Here is a 16,756-nt window from a genome sequence, read left to right as displayed (position 1 = left end):
CCCGTACAAGTCATAATATCAGGGTTCGGCTATGCGTTTGTCTGTGCTTGGGAATGGAGCTCGATTAGTTCTTTTTTCAGGGTGTTAAGAACATGCCAATATCTGTTGGATAAAGGATTTAATCATATATTACTGAAAGAAAGCCTGGTCTGAGTATATATCTCTATTATGGAGCAACACAGCCCAGCCAGCCACACCAGATCCATTGTGCAGTAGCAAGGGTGCAGCCAGACCAAGCAAGCCTAGGAGACGATCATTAGCCCTTTTAAAACATAAACAAGCAGGTTAGGCATTGCTACGTCCTAGATATGGATCGCCATAATTGGAGTAGATACTTTGGTTTGGGGTCGATGTTTCTAGGAGTCAAGAAATCCTCTCTAGAGATGTATCAGTCAAATGTAATATTTGTCCCCCAAATCCATGCATCACAGCCTCCTTTGATTTTTCTGAAGTTTGAACCTCTTTGTCCCAGTTATCATTGCTGCTTAAACATGTGGGCAGACATAGCTCATCAATTTCCGTAGCAATATGTCAATAGAAAAGGTAAACTATGTGCCCATCTGTGTGAAGTCCAATCAAGCTTGCAAAGTGGCATTGCGAAAGAGAAAAATAATTGCAACTTCCCCATCTCTCTCTCCCCCCCCCCCTCTATGTGCCCATCTGTGTGACACAGACACATAGTCGAGCGCCAAAAACTAACCTACCGATTGAGATGCCCACCGTTGCCTCCTCGGCTCCTCCAGCCTCATCATCAGAATCAGCCTCATGTCCTCATCCACCAGCCCTTCCCCATGGACAAACCAGATTCATGTCCATGTCCGACAAGGCGACAATACACGACCTCCTCCACCTAACTCAGCTAAGTGTAATCAACCTATGTCTGCAAGCGCACTGCATGCCACCTTTGCTGTTGCATATGGCATGTAGTAGCTCCTAGAAGCAGGCCATGTGGGGTAGTTGCGATTTTCTGCCTCTTCGGTGCCACCTGCTATGTGTTATTTGTGAAATAGCTTTTGCCTTTGCAGGACTTTTGAAAGAAAGACACCATGGCAAAGGTACTTTCAAAGCCACCATTGAGGGGTGACCGGTTGATTTGTAATGGTTTCTATTATTCTTTTCTTTTGGGGTAGGAGATTAAATACCCATTTTTGAAACTAGAGGTACCAGTCTGAATCCTGAACTTCCATGAAAGTAAAATGTTGTGAGTTACACCTCTCCTTAGAACAATTCAGAACCTATGCAACACAAGATGTCAAAAAAAAAATTGAAGACTAAACAACTTTCCTGAAAATGGATAGAGTACGATTCTCAAAAAGGAGAAAGGAAGAGGATAGTCACATAACCTTTTCGTTAATTGCATGATCAATGGTACTAAGTACCTGATATAGTGATTCCAGTAATTGGCATAAATCTATTATCTTACGCTCATTATACAATAATGATAAACTGTAATTGTATCTCTACTGAAGAAAAATTTGGCAACTCCTTAAGTTGAAATATTTTCGGTAAACAAAGACTAGACTTACACTGCATAAGAGCCTCCTGCAATAGCTTGAAGTAGTCTTGGCATTGGAGGCATGGCAAGTTCTATTAAACCCTCAAGAATTTTAACCACTTCACCCATCATTGGTCGATCAACTTCTTTGTCTTGAATGCACCAACATGCAACCTTAAAAGCTCTTTCAACTTCCTTTAGATTGACATCACCATGTAACTTATGATCCACCATGCTTGCGACATCTCCCACAAGAAGCTTACGTGCGACTTGCACAGGGAAATAAGTATAATCATCACCAGTAGCAGTATGTTCTCCATGTGAGTTCCTCCTCCCTGAAATAATTTCGAACAAAAGCATTCCATAGCTGTAAACATCTACTTTTGGTGTGATGGCCACTCCACTGATCCATTCAGGTGCAAGATATCCTATGGTTCCTCTCATTGTAGTCAATGCTCGGCTGAAATCCCTTTGTAAAAACTTTGCCATTCCAAAATCTGCGATTTTGGGAATAAACAATTCATCGAGAAGTATGTTTTCAGGTTTAACATCACAGTGTATAATGCAGTCTCGACAGCTCTCATGCAAATAAGCTAGTCCTCTAGCAACGCCTAGTGCTATTTGGTACCTAGTATCCCAATTCAAGATATTAGCATTGCTTGGGAATAGGTGTTTGTCAAGGGAATGATTTGGCATATATTCATAGACAAGATATCTGTTATTACTGCTGCAGCAGAATCCAATTAGCTTAATTAAATTTATATGTTGGATAAGTCCAAGTGAGCTAACTTCAGCTCTGAACTGTTTCTCTCCTTGGTGCACTCTATCAAGCCTTTTCACTGCTATGGTTGAATCGCTTAGAAAGCCCTTGAATACGGAACCGAAGCCACCTTCTCCCAGCTTTTCTGAGAAGCTCTTAGTTGCACGCTGCAAATCAGTATATGTAAATGGAATAATTCCATTACCACCTTGAGCATTGTTCAATGTGAAGCTGTACCTCTTCTTCTTGTTCCACCAAATCATTAATACAAGTGCTAGAGAAAACATGATGGCAGAGCTTACACCAAGGCTAATGGCAATTGTCTTTCCTCTTACGTGTTTTTTCCGACTTTGCTCCTCTTTCGCAGCAAGGCGAAGGTACAGAGTTCCTCCATTAATATTAGTTGTGTCATCACACTGCTGCTGTTTTACATTGAGTAATTCATTGTGCCAGACAAAGCAGCCACCATTGCCATAAGAATATGCAGTGCAAGAGCAATTACTTAAGCATACTGTTTCACATTTACCTGCACTGGTAGCAGCTTCTATGTTGTAGGCATTATGAGGTAGCCTGACGCACTGTATAGAATAGAACTTGTCAATTGAACTACCTGTGCTTTTGGTGTTCACACAATTTAAAGGAGTATTTCTGATGCACCCATCTGTTTGGTCACCTAAGTCCCAATTCTTTGGTGATCTTATGAAGAAACCCTTCATGCAGTTGCAGTGCGGCAGTTCATTATCATTGCAAATTGTGAAAGGTCCACATCCCGCATAGACATCACACCGTGCTCTAGGTTGAGCGTAGTTCATTAACCAATCCTGTGAGCTCTCAAGCCAAATGAATGCTTTTACTTGACCTGAGACATCCATTACATGACGGGCAACTGTAGTTTCATCTAGTGAATTATATGTGAAGTACTTCTCTTGGTCATTATTGACAAATGTGAAATTGAAAAGTTGGGCCCCTGACATCTCTGGCACCAAGGGAAAGTATTCGCCGTTCCATATCCCGCTGAACCAATATGGTATGGTGGAGTTCAACAGTGTAATGATGTACTGATTAGGACCACCTGGATCTAACTCCTCAGAGTATCTTCCAGGAGCTAGGTCGATCAAATTCTTCCTTGAAACAATACGGCGGTTCAACCCAGTGGCCTTGTCCCAACCAAGTTTTGCACCAGGGAGGAAGGTATCTGTGGGGTAGTCAAAGCTCTGCCACAACACATTGGATGAGTTTGTGGAGTTCTGTAGGATGAGGTTTCCACTGTTCAGCAGTATAGCTACTGTGTTGTTGGTTATTGTTTTTGCTTGTGTGGACCAGACTATGGAGTTGGTGGCTTGATTCAATATGACAAGGTTGCCATTATCAGAGATTGTAAGCTCAGATGAGGTGTGATCCGTGAGTGGGTTGTCACCATTGGCAACCCATACTGGAGTTAATTTTGGAACTCTGTTGAACCAAATTCCTAGGTACCAGTTCAGGGTGTTTTGGGAGGACTTACTGCCGCTCTCGAAGAAGCCGAGTGCAAACTTGCCGTTGCTGGAGACGAGCCTGTCTTTCCCAACAAGTGGTTGGCCAGGTGCGATGGTGTCCATGGCAGAACAACATGATAGGATGTATAAGGATGCGAGAAATCTGCATAGGATTAGGAAGTGTGGCATGCTGAACGACCAGGAAATTGAACATAGGTATGGATGCTAAGCAGTTGCTGGAAATGAGGTCGAGGTGTACATATAGAGATCATGTTGAAGCCAAGCACTCCCCCGGTTAGTCTGGGAAGACAGTCTTAATTTATCAAGTGGCTTGATATCATTGCTAGAACCCATTCCTCGCTGTAAGGATGTGAAAACAGGTAAGTTGTCAATGGTTCCTTTTGCTAGTCTTCTGTATGATGTATGGATGTATATGTCACAGATGAAAACAATGCCTGACTGTTCTCCTGCTCTTGCTATGGTGATTGGATATTTGAACAGCAAACCAGCCATCACGGTCATGATTGCTGCTGCAAAAGAAAAGAGTGAAACTTGGAGGTGGCACACAGGCATGCCTTATGATGCCATGTTGCGTCGGTACCGGGTAATGTCTATTCAATGTTGGCACTCACCATCAAATTTGCCGTAGCTGCTTGCTGACCCAGAGGTAACGGCATGTTCTGCAGGTTTAGTTCCTTTTGAAACCTCCTGTCTGTACAGTATGCAACTTGGTCTTCTGAAGCCAATAATTAGTTTTTGCTGCGATCTGAAACTGATGCAATACACGGGTGGCAGATTGAAAGGTCCCAGCGGCTGCGAATGGAGAGCTGGAGCAGCTCAAACGAGTCTTCCCGCCACCTCTTTCACCATATACCACATGCATCCTGCAGCTGGGCTACATAAAGTATTTTTCCTTGCCTTTTGATACATTCCCATATATCGGCTGCTTCTAAACTGATTCAGTGAACACTCTCACTCCATATGCGTTGTCCTCACACCTGCTTCTAAACTTGATGTTTCAGACAAGGAAAACAAGCAGGAAACTTGTCTGGAGGTGGGTACTCTTATACTATGTCTTGGTACATAAAGGTCTTCATTTCTAAGACGAAGGTATCTCTCTGTGTTGGGCACATATCGTCATAGAGGCCCTGAATATGATAGGCAATAAATTTATTCATACATAAACGTGCACGAGGAGATAAACTATAGATATTCTAGGTTTGTTAAAAGTAGGTCAACATCATTCCATCAACCTGGGGCGAATAGCCGCCTTTACGTCAGGATACGCTCAAAGTCGTCTGTTTGTCGAATCACATAAGGAGATGAGAGAGACGTTCAGATTCTTTGACCGCAGAAGGAGCAATCTGATCAAAGTCGTTTGGTAAAAAATAACCTTTGAATTCCAGATGGAGCCCCAGTGTACTATTGCATCGATGTCAGAGCACGAGCCGTGGAAACCGTGAACCTGGACTGAGCTTGAGGTGATTAGCCGGCGCAACGTTTTCAACGCCGCAGGGTTGCTTGAGTTATGGAAACCTCCTTGCACGGTTGCAGGGCTGGTCCTGAAGTTTCCAGGAAGCGTGCAGGCAACTGCCGATGACGGTTGCGGGTTTTCGAGCCGGAAGCAGAGAGCTTTGCCAAAGTGTGGGAATCCTTTGGTGAGTTCAGAACCGTGGCGAGTGTTGCTGTCGGCGATTTGACAGATCATTTTCACTTGGAATCTGTTGCTCTTCTTCACCAACGTTACAGTACAGACGCAGGCACTTACAACACGCACACACTCTATGTACGAACCATCAGCATGGGCACCGGAAATCAATAGCGATCCCAAGTTTATTTAGTACTTGGAACAAACAACAGCAACAAGCGTTGCCATCTGCATATGAGCAAAACTAATTGCTAAGTATATGTTAGAGAGTAGAGACCATTTTCTCTCTCTGTTTTTTTTCTTCTTTTGCTAAACAGTGATGATCGTTCTCTGTCAGCCCATGAAATGTGATTGACGTTTGGGAACGGCTAGACCTCAAAGTCCTCAATGCATGGCGCTGGCTGGACTGAACTCAATTTCTAGTTAGTCGTTGATGCTCTGTTATTTCACCTCAAGACATATGAAAAAAAAAGACGTTGCATTGACTTGGGTGTTGCTTGACCCGCTGACTGTTGGGCAGGGGTCATTTCTGTTGAGCTCTTTTACTGTTTGCTCAGAATGGCCTTTGATTTTTCTCATCAGGCCAAAAAACTATTGGGTACATAGAGGTCATACATGTTACAAACCATCTTTATTTCAAACACTACATTTGGTATTGAACACACGCTTGGGTAGATCTTACATGTGACAGAGAACAAATTTATTTATACAATACAAGTAGGATGCCATAGTCTCTCATGGATAGTTTGCTGCGAAGCTACATATCACAGTCTGAGTAGGATGCCGTCGAATTTGAGCCCCCAGCAATAGGTAAATAGAGGTCATAGTCCTCTATTTACATGTAAATAGAGGTCTTACATGTAACTGTCTTTATTTCTAACACAATAGGTATGGTCTTTCGAAAGACACTTCCTATCACTAGATCTTACATATCACAAACAACAAATTTATTTGTATATACACTATAAGCAGGATCCCATATAGTCTCTCATGGATATCTGAATTTGCTGCAAAGCTACAGATCATAGTCCAGTCGAATGTGAGCCGCCTGCAATCGCATGGAGTAACCTTGGCACTGGAGGCATTTCTGGTTCGCATGTCCCCTCGAGAAACTGCACCACCTCAGCCATTGTGGGCCGATCAAACTCATTATCTTGGATACACCAACATGCGACTTTGCAAACCCTCTCGACTTCCTCCATGTTCACATCACCATGCAAGTTTGCATCCACAAGGCTCAAAATGTCTCCATGGAGAAGCTTGTGGGCAACTTGAACGGGATAATAGTCTGCACGGTCATCACTGCATGACTGTTTAGGAGAGTTCCTCTTTCCTGATATGATCTCTAGCAAGACCATCCCGTAGCTGTAAACATCGACTTTGGGGGTAATAGGTGTTCCACTGATCCATTCTGGAGCAAGATATCCGAAAGTTCCTCGCATTGTAGTCACAACACGGCTGAAGTCCCTCCCTAGAAACTTTGCCATACCAAAATCTGCAATTTTGGGCACAAAAGATGTGTCGAGAAGTATGTTTTGTGGTTTGATATCACAGTGTATGATGCAGTCTCGACAACCATGATGCAAGTATCCAAGCCCTCTAGCAACTCCAAGAGCTATTTGGTATCTAACGTTCCAATCCAAAATTGCACCATGACTTTGGAATAGATGAGAATCCAGGGAGCCATTTGGCATGTGTTCATACACAAGTAACCTCCTATCACCTTCACAGCAAAATCCGATCAATTTCACTACATTTATATGCTGGATGATTCCAATTGAATTCACTTCTGCCCGGAATTGCTTCTCTCCTTGTTGGACACCATCGAGCCTTTTCACTGCTATGGCAACCGAGTCACTAAGCCATCCTTTAAATACAGAACCAAAACCACCTGTGCCTAGCTTTTCCGAGAATTTTTTTGTTGCAGACTCCAAGTCAACATATCTGAATGCAATGATGCCAACACCACCCTGATCATCATCCATTTTGTGAATAGACCACTTCTTGTTTCTCCTTCTCCAAATCACTACTAGAAAGACGAAGCCGGCCAAAGTGGGAATGCTTGCACCTATGGCCGTACCAATGATCATTCCACTCTTGTTCCTTTTCCTATTCTGCAGCTCTTGGGCGGCAAGGCGAAGGTAAAGCATTTCTCCATTATCATCTGTAGCTACATTAAGTAACTCGTCATGCCAAATAGAGCAGCCGTCTTTGCCGTAAGAATATGCGGTGCAAGAGCAATTACTCAAACAAACTTGTGCACATTGATTCACACTTGATGCACTTGGTATGATAGTGCCATTCTGAGGCAACCTAATGCCCGGCATAGAGTAGAATTTGTCTGTCATAGCTGTCTTGTTTCCACCGCCGCGGCCACAATTCAGTGGAGTGTTTCTGATGCACCCGCCTGTTCTGTCCTCTATCCCCCAATCTTCAGGTGATCTTACAGAGAACCCCTTCATGCAGTTGCAGAAAGGATCTGCATCAGAAGTGCAGACCGTGAAAGGGCCACATACGGCATACACATCACAATGATATTTTGGTTGGTTGCTTATTGAGATCCAATCTTGCCCGGTCCATACTCGCAGCTTCCTTTGACCATTGACATCCAGCATACTGAGCACGATAATGTTCTCATTCACCATGTTGTAGGTGAAGTAAACCTCTTGGCTGTTGTTGACAAACGTGTAATTAGAAGAAGAGGAACCTGCAGACATCTCTGGTTCCGAGTTGAAGAATTTACCATTCCACTCCCCACTAGACCAATATATTACAGACGAGTTCCATGATATCCTGCCGATCCCATCCAGGCCCATCTCCGTGGAAAATACACCTGATCCTTGATCAATGGAGTTCTTTCTTGAAACAAGGCGACGGTTCAAGCCAGTGACCTTGTTCCGGCCAACCTTTACACCGGGTAGCATGGTGTCTGTCGGGTAGTCAAAGCTCTCCCAGAATATGCGTGAGGAGTTGGAAGAGCTCCGTAGAACAAGGTTGCCACTGTCCAAGAGTACAGCGGCGGTTGTGCCATTGGCAGTTATGTTTGCCTCGGTAGACCAGATGATGGCACCCTGAGCTGAGACAACCAGATTGCCGTCGCTGGCAATTATGAGCTCTGGAGAAGCCGAACCCGAGATCGGATGATCCCTGTTGGCCGTCCACACAGGGGTTAGCTTGGGAATCTTGTTGAACCATATGCTGAGGTACCAGTTGAGGACGTTGCTGGTGCCCGTTTGGAAGAAGCCAAGGGCGAACTTGCCATTGCTGGAGACAAGCCTCTCGTCGCTGGCGAATGAACGGCCAGGTGAGAGTGTGTCTGTGGCTATGGAGCACGAGGGGGTGTGCTGCTGGGAGAAAAGGAGCCAGAAAAGGACGAGGCCGAGAAGGGGACGCATGACGAGAGGAATGAAAGAGCTGCGTGCGACGGGAGAAGTTGCTAGCTAGCTCGCCGTGGTCGTGGCAAGAAGCATAATGGTGGCCGAGTGCTGTCGCTAGCTTGAAGGATTGATTTGAGGGACGAGTTTGATTGAAATTGCCAGCTGGGTGTTATCGCCATTATTAACAATTGAAGTCCACACACTGGGCGTCAGCTTGGGGGACTTTGTTTAAACATATTCTGTGCTGTAGTACAACTTGATAGTGGTCCGTGCACGTTAGTGGACCTTCCACCTTCCGGTTCGGATTATATGCAGAAGAAGAAGACTGGCAGCTTGCACACCAATTTCTAACTTCTAGATGTTCTCTAATTGGACAAATCAACGGGATTGGAACGGCATGGTGTGGGGGCGGTCCACATGATCTGCAGATTGTCAACAACTGATGTTGCTAGTCATGTTCTGATGCGTGACAGGACTGAACATGCTTTTCTGGTGAGAACGAATAAGTTGCGTGATCTTTTATTTTTTAAAGTTTTACAAAGATTATTTTTTCAAAAATGTCCTAATATTTTCTAAACGAAGTGATCCTTTTTGTCGTATGTGGTGTGGCACGGCAGGTAGGCGCTATTGCACTAGCATGATATAGCAAACACGACATCAGTGCTCCATTCGCAGTCGCCACCCAAATCCGGATTTGGGGTGGAAAAAGTGTGTATGTGTATGTTGGGGATGGGGGATCAATCCTGCTCAAATTCATATGTATTTGAATCACATGGTAGGTAGGCTAGGGTTAGGATTTGATTTTGATTTATGACTCAATAAGATGTTTGCTTTGATAGATTAGAAGGTTAGTTGCGACGTAAGTTATGTTCTGCACGCGGATTTGACGTGTAGAATAACTTGCATGTGTATAATTTTGAATTTGCTCATAATTTGGTAGGATAGTTCAATATAGTTGAAGGTATAATGTATTGATACAATGATTTATGTTTTGATACGTACATGGTACATGCAAATTTTCATTGTGTTGGATCTTAAGTAATGTTCATGTTTCTCATTCATGCAATTAGAATCGTTTCCACAAGGGGCACAACAGACATTACACAAATAATTTTTAAGGAAAAAATTATTGCAAATTGTATGAAGCAAACTTAGTATGCAAGTCAAGCAGGTATTAGAGGATTTCAAACCAAAATGCAGCCAGGCAGGCAGCTCACCATAGCACTGCAATGCTCCTCCTCCTCTCTGAACCCGGCTCCCATTGATCGAATTTTCTTCAAATTTCAAATGCAAACTTTGCTCAAACCTTTAATCAAAGTTTTAGCTGGTATATAGGTCTTAAAATAATAGTTTGGGTGTCTGGTCAAATGATCAAAGAATTTGGAGATCTAGAGCTCTAAAATTGAGGAAAACGCTGATTTTTGTGTTCACATTCAAGAGTTTGAGCTCAATTTTCTGAATCTTTAAAACTTTGGGCTTTTTTGAATACCCAAATCAACTTTGTTGTGGTCAACTTGCTTCAAATGTTGACCAGAGATCCTACTTCAATGCTATGGTGATGTTGTCCAAAATTCATTCATGAAATCTTTCAAAAATTCAGCGCAAATATGCTCAATATCACTGTCTTCCAGGATTTAGGAAATTTTTCATTCAAATCAGAAATAGCCCATTTGGCCATCTTTGACTAGCTGTTTGACCACCAGACACTCCAACTGTTTAACTAATTATTCTTACATACTAAAGTACATGATTTGTACTGCAACTTTTGTTTGGGACCATGGTATAGTGTATAGGCAAAAATTCAAAATGCAAGCATCCAAATGTGGCCGAATGATAACAATTCCAGCAAAGGTTGTTACAGAGATGATGGTAGAAAAGCTGGTAAATGGAATGGCTAGATATATATAAGTGTATGAAGTGAATTTGAGAATAATCCAAAGATGTCCAATGCAGGGCCAAGGTTCAGCAATCAGCATGGTTGGAATTTCATGCTTTGAGTGACATTTTCCCCACTATCATTTTTGTTAGAAACTAGCAGGAGGCCATCAATCACCCATCCAGCGATGAACTTGAGTTTTTATTTTTATTTTTTACTCCACCATCATTGACTCAAACTTTTTTTTTATCAACATCCCCTACCTGTCTTGGGTCCGAATGATCTGATTAATAGAGCTACTCTTTTTAGGACCCATTAGTACAGTCTTAGCAGCCTCATATAATGAAGAATTTTATTTTGAAAAATCACCGAGGTTATGATATGCATGAATAGATCAACTTGCATGGCATCCAAGTCTGTGGCGGGAACTTATTTTGGCAGATCATGTGCGGTTCATTTCAATAGTTGTTGTTAGAAATTTGGCGAATCTGAATAAATTGTGAAGAAGGCGTATTTTGATGGCATCCCTATTTGAAACTATTATGTAGCTTAGAGCTGTTGAAAGTTGTTGGTAAACATCAATCAATCAAACTCTAACAAATAGGCAGCGCTATGCCAGGATATACTATTCCTAATGTCAGCTAGCATAAGAAGATGAGAGAGACATTAATCTTAGTTTTGGACCGTGGAAGCTAAGGAAGGATGGCCATTGCCATTTTATTCAAATCCGGCTTGATAGGGTAGTCTTGGCCTCCTATTATAGGTCTAGTCAAATGTGATGATGGGTCCGCAGGATTTTCTCGCCGCCGCCAAGGATTTTTATTCTAAAGCTTCGATGCAGGATCTGTGACGAAGCTAGTCAAGGTCTCTCTATATTCGAAAATATTAGTAGGAGGGGTACATTGAATGATTTCCGCTTCACACACAAATAATACAAACCCATGTTCTTTCGGTCCTAGTACAATTGGTTCCAATTTGAACAGCTAATTTATTCCAAATTAATAATTTTCTCAGACTTTTATTTTGCGAGTTTGCATGATTTATTCCAGATATATTTTTTCATACGAGAATAACTTTTGCCTCGATAGAAAATTTTTCCTCGTGAATCTTCGCCAGTCCGTGTCCAAAACCGACAGTAAAAAAACCTCTCATCACCGCGCGTTTTGAAAACGATCCGGTGGTGGTGATGATAGAGTTTCACCACGGGTTCTTAAACCGGTGGCGATGACCTACCCATCTCTGCTCACCCTATACTCCCCCCCCCCCCCCCCCCCAACTAACCGGGGGTGATGGGGTCGCTGCCATAGTAAGGGCAATAAGGAGCAAATGAAAAGATACCTCAAGGCAGGAAGCATAGAACAATGCAGCCTGTTTAAACTAGTAAAGTTTGGCAAAAAATAAATAGAGTGTGACAGTGTATGGACACCATCCAAACACGCCGGCTGAGAGTGATAGGGAAAATGTCCAAGTACTTCATTTACGTTGGAGTGCAGTTGGATCATAGTTGGTGCAGAACAGATGGGAACACCTGGTGACCAGATAGTGTAGCATGCATCCAGGCCACGGCAAGGCCGGTTGCTTGTGTAGTTGTGTGCAAACTATAATAACCAAGTTTTTTATGACTGACATAGACGGATAGCACATCTTGAGGCGATAATATTGTTGTACGGGAACGGCATGAAGAAAGGCAAGTCTCATGAGGCTAGCTTGAGGATTGTAGTATAGATCTTTAGTGATCGATTTATCATCTGGCATACCATCCCCAGCACGTGTGCGCATGCTGGCCTAGTTAGTTTCTTGAATGGTGAACACGAAGCTGTTTCAGAAGCTGACCTGTCAGCTTCTGCGTTCTATCAACGTTGCAGGTTGCTTTTCAAGGAGATAACACTACTTTTGCATCGTGTGAAACCAAAGCTTAAAGAGTGTTTAATTGAATGGATAAACAACTTTGGATAATTTTCTTGCTTATCTTAATTTTCTTTGTTTCTTTCTTTGTGTCTTGAGTCTGATTTGTAAAGACTTTTTTGTTCTCTTTTGTTTTAATATATAATCAGTAGGGGATGCTCATCCCCTCCTGTTGCCTCAAAAGAAAAAAAAGAATCCCCCACCTGATTCAGTCCATCGGCCCTGACCGGCCTGAACACTAAAGCTCAAAAGCTTGATACTAAACCGTACAAGATCATTCCCTATAGAGCAGGGAGAAGGCACGCGTCGTGGACAATGCATCCAGGAAGAATGTGGTTGCCTTGCCGTCGTTGGCAAGCCTGATACTGTTCATATTTGTCACCCGGGAGACCCGGAACACTAAATCTTGATTATATTTTGTGGCAAAGAATGTGGTGGAAGGAGCCAAGCACTTGAGTTATGCTGGAGTCGATTGGTTGCCAGAAAATAACAAGGGATCTTTCATGGTCCAGTAGTGTGATATCCACGGCATGGAGACGATGTGGTTAATAGCATTTGTTGCAATCCTGGAGCAACCTGAAAATGACGATATTTTTATTACTGACAGTACGTTCTGATAGTGAGCGGTATTTGGATCCAAGTGCTAATGCTCAAAGGTGCTAAACTTTAGCCAAGACTCAAACAAGGGTATGAACTTTAGCAAAGGTATAAGTGCTAATAGGTGCTAAAATTTATCATTCAACTTTAGCACATCAAAGTAGGCCTTTAGCGATCATACTTCTCGGATACATACTGAAAGTGGGCAAGTCCCATGAATGCATGATTATGACTGCTAGTACTGGCTAGCTTGACGGTGATATAAGATCTCTAGAGATCAACTGGCATGGAATCCACGGCACGGTCGCACTCGGTTCTAACTCGTTGGCAACCCAAAGGACTCAGTTATTGACCTACCTTTCAGCTTCTGGAAATTGCCGAGTTGTATGACATCAGTGCACTGACCATGTAGCAGCGGCAAGGCAACCACCCAACGGTAGCTTAAAGAATCCGAAAACGAGAGTGATTTATCTACGCTTGTGGTCTTGTGGATATTATATCTAGTCCGCTAAACCTAAATGTCTATGAGAAATGGCGCTCTCACAGCAGCAGTGGATGACTTCTGAATATCGCCTGCAAGCACTGCAAGCGCACGCAGCCGCTTGGGAACCAAAAACTAGTTCGAGCTGTGTCTGGCTGATTTCTGAAACGAGCTTTCCCACCATCAGTATTCAGTATTTACCATGCCACATGTCACCAGCAGTTAGAATGCATCGACTATTTAGCCTTGGCCTTTATATACTCTCACATGGAAGCTGCTTATTATAGGTTGTCACTGAACAATATTTTTCCAGTGTATCAGCATCCTGTAAAGTTGTATCACCTCCTTATTATGGTTCATAAATTAGAATGGGTTCAATGTAAACCATCTTTAGAGACAAATTTAGCTCGATGTGAGCAGAGAAGATAGCAGAGGTTATGCTAATTTCACCAGTTGGCTAATACCTAGTACGTTTCTCTGGACATACATAGAGATCTTACATGGTAGAATCAGCAAAATTTATCTTTCAACAGGGTCTCCACAGCATGGGTACAAAGAGTTTACATATGGAACCTGTAAAGCTGAAGAACACAATCACATCAAAGGTGAGCCACCAGCGATAGCATGGAGCAACCTTGGCATCGGAGGCATATCAGGCTCAGCTAAACCCTCGAGAAACTTTACTACCTCAACCATTGTAGGGCGATCAAATTCATTATCCTGAATGCATTCAACATGATCTAGGTTGACATCACCAAGCACGTTTGTATCTACAAGGCTTCCAATGCCCCCATTGAGAAGCTTGTCCATGACTTGCACAGGAAAATATCTAGCATGATCATCATCAGTAAAAGATTCTTTACCCGAGTTCCTCCTTCCTGATATGATCTCCAACAAAACCATCCCATAGCTGTAAACATCAACTTTCGGTGTAATAGCTGTTCCACTAATCCATTCAGGAGCAAGATATCCAATAGTTCCTCGCATTGTAGTAACAACACGGCTAAATCCCTCCCTAGGAACTTTGCCATCACAAACGGCTACTTTTGGAGTGAAAGATGCATCAAGAAGTATGTTTTGTGGTTTGATATCACAGTGTATTATGCAGTCCCGACAGCTATGATGCAAGTACGCTAGACCTCTGGCAACACCAAGAGCTATCTGATATCTGATGTTCCAGCCCAAAACGGCACCATGGCTCTGGAATAAGTGGACATCAAGGGAACGGTTTGGCATGTATTCATACACAAGTAGTCTCCTATCACCTTCACAGCAAAACCCAATAAGTTTAACCAAATTGACATTCTGAATGATGCCTATTGAACTCACTTCAGACCTGAACTGCTTCTCTCCTTGGCGCGCACCATCTAGCCTTTTTACTGCTATGGCAACCGAGTCACTTAGGCACCCCTTAAATACAGAACCAAAACCACCATCGCCTAACTTCTCTGTGAAATTTTTAGTTGTACGTTTCATATCAACATACCTGAATGCAGTAATCCCAATGCCACCCTGATCATTGTCCATTTGAGGACTAGATCGCTTCCAACTTCTCCAGATCACAAATAGAAATATGAATACTAAAGCAACAATGCTTACACCAACAGAGACACTGATGATCGTTCCATGTTTCTGGCCTTTCCAACTTTGCACCTCTTTTGCAGCAAGACGAAGGTAGAGAATTTCTCCATTATCATCAGCAGTTACATTAATTAGTTCGTCGAGCCAAATAGAGCAACCACCTTGGCCATAGGAATATGCAGTGCAAGAGCAATTACTCAAACAAAGTTCTGCACATGCTTTTGCACTAGTAGTACTTTTTATACCTATGCCATTAGTAGGCAGCCTAATGAATGGCACAGAATAAAATTTATCTGTCATACCTTTTGTACTTTTGTCACTGCCATTGCAACCCAATGGAGTATTTCTGATACACCCACTATTTCTGTCCTCTAGTTCCCAATCGTCAGGAGATCTTATAGAGAAGCCCTTCATGCAGTAGCATAACGGATTTGCTTTATTAGAGCAGATTGTGAAAGCTCCACAGACAGCATAGACGTCACACTGATTTCTTGGAGAGTAGCTGAATGTGACCCAATCATGTGTGTGTCCCATATGCGCACCTTCCATTGACCAGAGACATCTAACAGAACCTGAAATATTGTGTTCTCATTCAACAAGGTGTAGGAGAAGTAAACCTCTTGGCTGTTGTTGACAAGCATATAATTGCAGAAAGAGGGATCTAACATCCCCGGTATTGAGTTGAAGTATTCGCCATTCCACTCACCAGAAGACCAATATTCTGTAGATGATTTCCATGATAACCTTATGCTCCCATCAAGGCATAGAGAATTGGAATAAACACCGGGAGCTTGGTCATCCAAATTCCTTCTTGAAACAATACGGCGGTTCAAACCGGTGACCTTGTTTCGGCCAAATTTTGCACCAGGTAGCAGGGTGTCAGTTGGATAGTCAAAGCTCTGCCAAAATATGTCCGAGGAATTGGAAGAACTCCGTAGAACAAGGTTTCCACTAGCCAACAATACAGCTACCGTGCTGTTGGCTGTGATGTTGGCCTGGGTGGACCAAATGATGGTGTCCCGAGCTAAGATGGCCAAGTTGCTGTCACCAGAGATCATGAGCTCTGGTGAAACGAGATTGGAAATTGGGTGTTCCCCGTTGGCACTCCACACTGGTGTCGGCTTGGGGACTTTGTGGAACCATATTCCAAGGTATGATGAGTTGAAAGTGTTGTTGGAGGGCTTGCTGCCCACCTGGAAAAAGCCGAGCGCGAACTTGCCGTTGCTAGAGACAAGCCTCTTGTCTCCGGCCAGCGAACGGCCGCGTGAGAGTGTGTCTGTTGCCGCAGCGCATGAAGGGGCGTGCAGCGAGAAAAGAAGCCCACAGAGGAGGAGGAGGAGGAGGAGGAGACGCATGACCATGGAACTAAAGAGCGACGGATTTTTGCTTTCTCGCAAGGTGGCGCAGTGGTAGCTAAGATGTTGAGTGGCTCAATTCACGGGACCGACGCTTTCTTTAAATAGAGAACGAAGTTGGTGGTGGCTAAGAATGGTTTTAAATAGCCGGCTACAGTTGTCGTTATAGTCGGTTATAGCTATTAGGAAGGGTAGCTGCTATGGCA

At 43.2% G+C, this 16,756-nt stretch overlaps 3 protein-coding genes across 4 annotated transcripts; all 3 read right to left on the bottom strand.

The window, feature by feature from the left end:
* Nucleotides 1–1,327: 1,327 nt before the first annotated feature.
* Nucleotides 1,328–4,205, bottom strand: LOC112898911 (G-type lectin S-receptor-like serine/threonine-protein kinase At2g19130). The gene is made up of 2 exons (XM_025967223.1): nucleotides 3,990–4,205; nucleotides 1,328–3,893 (listed from the first exon to the last, which is right to left on the bottom strand). Exons 1-2 carry the CDS (start codon nucleotides 4,082–4,084, stop codon nucleotides 1,523–1,525), a joined length of 2,466 nt encoding a protein of 821 aa, XP_025823008.1. The 5' UTR covers nucleotides 4,085–4,205; the 3' UTR covers nucleotides 1,328–1,522.
* Nucleotides 4,206–5,994: 1,789 nt separating this feature from the next.
* On the bottom strand, nucleotides 5,995–8,881 carry LOC112899030 (G-type lectin S-receptor-like serine/threonine-protein kinase At2g19130). The gene has a single exon (XM_025967360.1). It carries the CDS (start codon nucleotides 8,771–8,773, stop codon nucleotides 6,401–6,403), a length of 2,373 nt encoding a protein of 790 aa, XP_025823145.1. The 5' UTR covers nucleotides 8,774–8,881; the 3' UTR covers nucleotides 5,995–6,400.
* Nucleotides 8,882–14,143: 5,262 nt separating this feature from the next.
* Nucleotides 14,144–16,550, bottom strand: LOC112900461 (G-type lectin S-receptor-like serine/threonine-protein kinase At2g19130). Of its 2 annotated transcripts, XM_025969326.1 has the most exons (3): nucleotides 15,902–16,550; nucleotides 15,498–15,767; nucleotides 14,144–15,356 (listed from the first exon to the last, which is right to left on the bottom strand). In XM_025969326.1, exons 1-3 carry the CDS (start codon nucleotides 16,548–16,550, stop codon nucleotides 14,209–14,211), a joined length of 2,067 nt encoding a protein of 688 aa, XP_025825111.1. In that variant the 3' UTR covers nucleotides 14,144–14,208. The 2 variants fall into 2 exon arrangements, with proteins under 2 accessions (XP_025825111.1, XP_025825110.1); XM_025969325.1 differs by having other exon boundaries at nucleotides 14,144–15,767.
* Between the last annotated feature and the right edge of the window lie 206 nt (nucleotides 16,551–16,756).

This window comes from Panicum hallii, chromosome 7 (genome assembly GCF_002211085.1).
Source record: "Panicum hallii strain FIL2 chromosome 7, PHallii_v3.1, whole genome shotgun sequence".
Lineage (NCBI taxonomy): Eukaryota > Viridiplantae > Streptophyta > Magnoliopsida > Poales > Poaceae > Panicum > Panicum hallii.
Note: the sequence above shows the minus strand (reverse complement) of the source record. Positions and strands in the feature narration are given on the sequence as shown.

Bases quoted from the DNA above. Each gene is read 5' to 3' on its own strand.
- LOC112899030 (XM_025967360.1), bottom strand. From the start codon at position 8,773: ATGCGTCCCCTTCTCGGCCTCGTCCTTTTCTGGCTCCTTTTCTCCCAG.
- LOC112898911 (XM_025967223.1), bottom strand. From the start codon at position 4,084: ATGGGTTCTAGCAATGATATCAAGCCACTTGATAAATTAAGACTGTCT. The intron at 3,894-3,989 runs GTACACCTCGAC...AATCCTATGCAG, and splicing joins CTTCAACATGATCTCTATAT to ATTTCTCGCATCCTTATACA.
- LOC112900461 (XM_025969325.1), bottom strand. From the start codon at position 16,550: ATGCGTCTCCTCCTCCTCCTCCTCCTCCTCTGTGGGCTTCTTTTCTCG. The intron at 15,768-15,901 runs GTGAGTGGAATG...ACAATATTTCAG, and splicing joins TACAGAATATTGGTCTTCTG to GTTCTGTTAGATGTCTCTGG.